Source organism: Electrona antarctica (assembly GCF_951216825.1).
Source record: "Electrona antarctica genome assembly, chromosome: 15".
Taxonomy (NCBI): domain Eukaryota; kingdom Metazoa; phylum Chordata; class Actinopteri; order Myctophiformes; family Myctophidae; genus Electrona; species Electrona antarctica.
Window position 1 is genome coordinate 295,714 of NC_136796.1, and position 6,000 is coordinate 301,713.

Consider the following 6,000-nt stretch of genomic DNA (forward strand, 5'->3'; position numbering starts at 1 on the left):
ACTTATCAGAATAGACCTATATATATAAGCATGCTTCAACCACAACCAGTGTGTTTTATGTATTGCGTGTATTGCAGGTGAGCGGTTCCGAGCTCTCAGGTTCTCATTTTAGTCAGCTAATTGGCGACAATTTAGGCACATTATAGCAGATGCTTTTTATCCGGGGTGATCTGACTGACCCGTTTAAAATAGAAAGCAAAAACACAGGGTCCCTAATGAAGGCCCATCAAGTCCAGTTCCCCGGATGTCCATAACCCATTTTGGGGCTGGAACCCCTGTTGGTGTTTTAAGCATTATGTTATGTTATGTTATGCTTTAGCTATTGAAAAATAGCAGATCTACAAGCTCATAGCGCGGCACCGAGTGCCGCGCTATGAACTTGTAGGTCTGCTATTTTTGAAAAATCGTGGAAATGTGGCGCAAACCTTTGGATATATATTCTTTCAGAGCGAACGTTTTTAACTCAAATCTTTGATTCTGGGGGGGTGTCACTGGAACAACATATTTTCAGATGGGGGTCGGCGGACAAAATTCAGATATTTTTTGGGGTCCTTGACATGAAGTAGTTTGAGAACGACTGACATAGAAACATGAGGTTTTTCAGAAAACTGGACCTAAATGTGTGCGTATTCGCGTAAACGCACACTGAAAAGCCTGGTGCAGCTTGGCCGTCAAGGTGAAAGGGGCTTGTGTGTAAGGGGATCATTTAATTTTGGATTAACTAAAAATCCATCTTAGATGCTGGGGAACCGACCTGTGTAAACTGGCTTTGAACTGAAAATCTGAAATTAAAATAGAATGTAAGAGTAAACCGTAGTACAGTTCATTCAATATCCAAGCAAATGAACCTCCAAGTCAGGCATCAAGTTAAGTATTATGTCTGACTCTTGACAATAGAATAATGGCTGTCTATTTTAGCCTGAGGACGCTCCAATGAAGACCCAATATTAGCGTTGAGCTTTTTTATAGGTCAAACCTGACAGGATGTTTGCTTTGCGCCCACACACACACACACACACGGTATGAAAGCCCATATATATATATTTTTTAAATGATTTAATTTGTTGTTGACAACTTATTTGGGGAAAGTCGTTATTTAATAACATACAAGGTGAATGTAGGACCAAAAAGGTAACACACACACACAGCCACCATTATGTAGTGCACGACGCACACACACAGCACAGCCACCATTATGTAGTGCACGACGCGCGCACACAGGGCAGCACAGCCACCATTATGTAGTGCACGACGCGCGCACACACGGCAGCACAGCCACCATTATGTAGTGCACGACGCGCGCACACACGGCAGCACAGCCACCATTATGTAGTAGTGCACGCACACACGGCAGCACAGCCACCATTACGTGTGAAGCTAACACACGCGCGCTCGCGCACACACAGCTCCCTCCTCCTCCCAGTACTTTCTGTTCCTAAAAGTGCACGCGCGTGCCCGTTCGGTTAGCGTTCGGTTGTTACGTAAAAAACAAAAAATAAAAAAACCCAAACAAACCAAAAGGTGTGCTGGCAAACCAAATACTATGGAGAAGATTTTTTTTTTTTAAATCTAAAACAAAATCCCTTTAATAATAATAATAATCCAAAAATAAATAAAAGACTATTTTTATCGACTTTATCAACTCAAGCAGCATAATTCAAACAGCGGAGGAGGAGGAGGAAGGCCGGGCGGCGGAGCGATATAAACTGGGTTCCTCTCTTTTTTTATTTTACCGTCGCGCGGCGAAAATAGCCCGATCTGCAAGCTCACCGCGGGTCACGGAAGAGACGCGCCGTGGGCTTGTAGATCGGCTGTTTGTTTCCCACGCCAGTCCGTCCGTACACAGTACACGGCGGTGGGAGGGGGGGGGCGACTACGTCAGACGGCAGCCCCGCCGCTCACTGGCTGAGCGTCCATCTTGTCATCGACACGTAAAGAAATGAACCGAGAACACTGAGCGTTGCCAGATTGTTTGTTGTGTGAGAGAAACAAGCAGCAGCAACAACAACCGGGTCTAAGGAAAAGGAAGCCCAACATTTTGAGACTACTATGACAGTGGTTTCCAAAAGGGGGTTCCGGCCTTCCGGGGAACCCCAGGTGGGTTCTTGAGGGAGTTCCAGGGGGTCCCCAGCTAAATGATAGTTTGGAACCAAATGGACTCTTATGGGTCTGTAACTCTGAGAGTGTACAAATGTAACCAAATGGACCATTATGGGTCTGTAACTCTGAGAGTGTGCAAATGGAACCAAATGGACCATTATGGGTCTGTAACTCTGAGAGTGTGCAAATGGGACCAAATGGACGCATTTGTACACAGAGTTAAATCAGCATTGATTTTACAATATAAATTGGGGGTCCCAGGTATTTAAAAAATCACACCCGTGTGAACTGAGTGGTGTAAGGTTTTATATAGCATGATCAGCTGTGGTCTGACGTAATGTCTGACGTAATGAAATCACACCCGGATGTGATTTCAAAACTGGCTGTTTTTGCGCAGAGAAAATGACCACGGTTGCTACGGTCATCCAGTTCACCCGGGTGTGATTTAATTACGTCAGAAATTATTTTGAACATAGCAACCATGGTCATTTTTTTCTGCACACAAAAGCCAGTTGTAGGAGTGGTTTACACCACTCAATGGGAGTGGTTTACACCACTCAAAAAATGTTTTAATTAAATGGGGGTCCGGTCCGTAGAGTTGCATGTCAAACTGGGGGTCCTTGAAATTATAATGGTTGAGAATCACTGCTAGAGCCGTAAAAATATTCTCTTATGCGGGTCCCTGCAGGCATAGGTTTTCAAATGGAGGTCGGCGGGCTAATTATTGTCAATTTGGTGGTCCTTATACTCCACACAAGCATTTTTTTAAAATAGCAGAACTATCTGCCATTGCATATAGCTTTGAAACATTTTAACAACACAAATATTGTGTCTTGGGGGTCGGTCCCTGCCTGGCATAAAATATGTCCAGATGTAGGTCAGTGGACAGATAAAATTACATGACTTGAGGGTCATGAAAATATTTTAGAACCACTGGTTTAAACAACATTAGGAAACAAGATACGCAAAAACAAGCAACTCTACATTAGAAACAACCTCCAAAAAAAACCTCAACCTGCAACTACTACCAACAACATGTAAAGCAACTTTTGAGTCATGTAAAGAAGCCCTGCCCAGAGTCGCTTATAATAAACTGACATGGCAACATGTCTACGTACTAAAAGCAAGGCCCCTCCACTAGCCGGGGGGGGAAATGCCGGTCAGTCAGTCTGTGAATACAATAAATAGTGTCTTTCTTTCATTCGATTCCACAGCAGTGCAGTCCCAAACAAAACCACCTAATTTTAGGCGTAATAAAGACACCTTGTTAATGGAGGTTCCTTTTCAATCAGTTACCAACCAGCTCGAGCGCATCCTAACCCACCCTAGCGCTAGTAGTTATTTGATTGATTGATTGATTGATTGAAATATGTATTAACAGTTTAGAGAATTACAGTACATTTCAAGCACAAACTCAATACAAAGACTGTCAACTGTGAGTGGAGTGGACGACCCAATAAAGCATTGCACTTGTTTACAAGAGGGTCCACCTTGTTCAATTCATCAAACATTTTAACTTCCATTCCACCGCACAGTAGTCAGTCAGTCAAACACAGTAGTTTGTTACAACAAAAACCTTCAGTTTATTTTGGTCTATAGTTTGATGACATTAAAGTCAACAGAAAGGGCGCTTTATATCTTTATATATATATATATATATATATATATATATATATATATAAAATAATCAATCAACTAGTTGATTTCACCGCTCGCTCGAGCGCCTACCTAAATAAGGCTAGCCCGGCAGCCAGCGTTAGCCGGGTGGTGGTAGTGGTAGTTATTTAACTTTCATTCCACCACCACAGACAGTAGTGCCAACAAACAAATAGTAGTTTGTTACAACAACAACAACAAAACCTTCATTTTAGACTCAGTTTAAATCCGAAATGTTGTGTTTTAATGGCATTAAAGTCAACAGAAATGGCGGTTTGTCTAACATTAAACCACACCGCTCGAGCGCCTAGCTAAAGCTAACCTAGCTAGCCGCCGGTAGTTAGCTTCATTTTGTCGGCGTCGCTCGCGACCCGTGTGGGAAGAGGGGGGAGAAAAGACTAGAGCTACAAGCTACCCACGCGTGGCACCGCGACGCGTTGTCAGCTTGTAGATCTGTGCTTTTTTTGTCTTTCTTTCTCCCTCTCTCGCAACAACAAGCGACGCAAATGAAGCTCCTCCAGGCAAGCTAAAGAACCCGGTGGGCAGGCTAGCCGGGTTAGCATCGGTAGCTAACCAACCAACCATGAACCCACTAACTAAGTCAAAGTGTTAGTTACCCACCCTGGCGTTCGCTGCCCATTCTTTTAGGTTAGCTAAACGCTTATTATTCTTATGTAGCTAAAGCAAGCTAAAGAACCCGGTGCCGGGTTAGCATCGGTAGCTAACCAACCAACCATGAACCCACACTAAAGTAACCCACCCCCGGCGTTCGCTGGCCGTTCTTACCGTGCATCAGGCGACCTTCCGGGGCTGCGAAGTCATCTCTGTCGTCCTCACTTCCAGACATGGCTGTTTAGCAGCAGCAAAGCGGCCGAAACCCCCCCGAGAAGAAGAAGAAGCAGCCAACTTTGTTTTATCCGATTTAGTTTGGGACACACAAAAAATATATATATAAAAAAACTCTTTAGCTATCTAAAAAAAACAAAAGTCGTTGTTTCCCCTCCAGTATTCCTTCTTTTGGTTGGTTTTACTTTGTCTTCTTTGGTGCTACAGACAGTCCCAAGTCGTGGTAGCAGCAGCCAGCGTAGCGTGCGTGTTGAGTCGAGTGCGTACGTGTGCGTGCGAGGAGGAGGAGGACACGCCACGCGCACGAGCCAAGGTTGGTTCCCAATAAATAAAACAAAAAAGACAACAGAAATAAAGTGAACATTTAGCACCAATAGAACGTTGAATAAAAAACACAACAACCCATCCGGGGTTAGCAGCAAAAAAAACGGTTAACATAAACAAACACACGTGCTTTTTACTCCTTGTAAAAAAAAAATGCAGTCCAACTTTTCTTCCCCGGCTTGGCTTGCTTCTTAATTCTTGCACAGGGTGACAATCTTATCCAACACTACTAGCAGCAAGTTGGAAACGTTATGCGTGTGTGTGAACATTATAGGCTACACGCACGGCACGCCACGCACACACACATTGATCAGCCCCCGTGCGTTCGGATGACATGCCATCTCTCTCTCTCTCTCAGCCAGCCACACACACACACACACACAGTGTAGTTCCCCTGTCTGTCTGTCTGACTGTCTGTTCCATTAGCATGCGTGCTAGCTGAGCCTGACCGGGTGGCTTGATCTCCTCAGATTGAAGCGAATACAACGTTTTTCAAATTAACACATTCAAAATCTGACACATTAACACAACTATATAAGTAACACCAACCCCCACAAAACGGATACTCACCAAGTTGGATTTTACACACCAAAAAAAAAAAAAAACGGTATAAACTCCTTTTTGTTTGTTTGACTTACTCCATCAATCAACACTTGGATGCGGCCGGGCTTTATGTCGCCGATATGTAAACTATTTTAAATGTAAAAAGATCCTTTTAATTTCCGTGTGTGTGTGTTTTTTTTTAGTATAGTCAGTGTGTGCGCACACGACGACGCCGTCTCTTCTTCTCTCTCGCACACACTACTAGTACACGGTCCCCGCGCGCGCGCACACACACACAAAGAGATCAGGGGGGCAGGCAGGCATCCCATAATACCCCCCTCCCCCACTCTGCATAGTTACCTTGCAACGTACAGACCATAATAGTCAACTCACCCCCCCCTCCCTCCCTCCCTCCTCTCCTACAGTCTCTTCCCCATTCCTCCATATACCCCCCCCCCCCTCTCACCCCCCCCTTAGCAACCACCGTCACCATGGAGACGCTCACCCCCTCCCACCCCCGTGCCGACATCC

At 44.6% G+C, this 6,000-nt stretch overlaps 1 protein-coding gene across 1 annotated transcript in view; it reads right to left on the reverse strand.

Annotated features, from left to right (window-relative positions):
- Positions 1-5,676, reverse strand: part of LOC306937788 (chromodomain-helicase-DNA-binding protein 4-like) — an 81,235-nt gene extending 75,559 nt beyond the window's left edge. The window contains 2 exon segments of the mRNA XM_079521740.1: positions 4,543-4,803; positions 5,497-5,676. Coding sequence (XP_079377866.1) covers positions 4,543-4,603 — 61 coding nt within the window. The 5' untranslated portion in view covers positions 4,604-4,803; positions 5,497-5,676.
- Between the last annotated feature and the right edge of the window lie 324 nt (positions 5,677-6,000).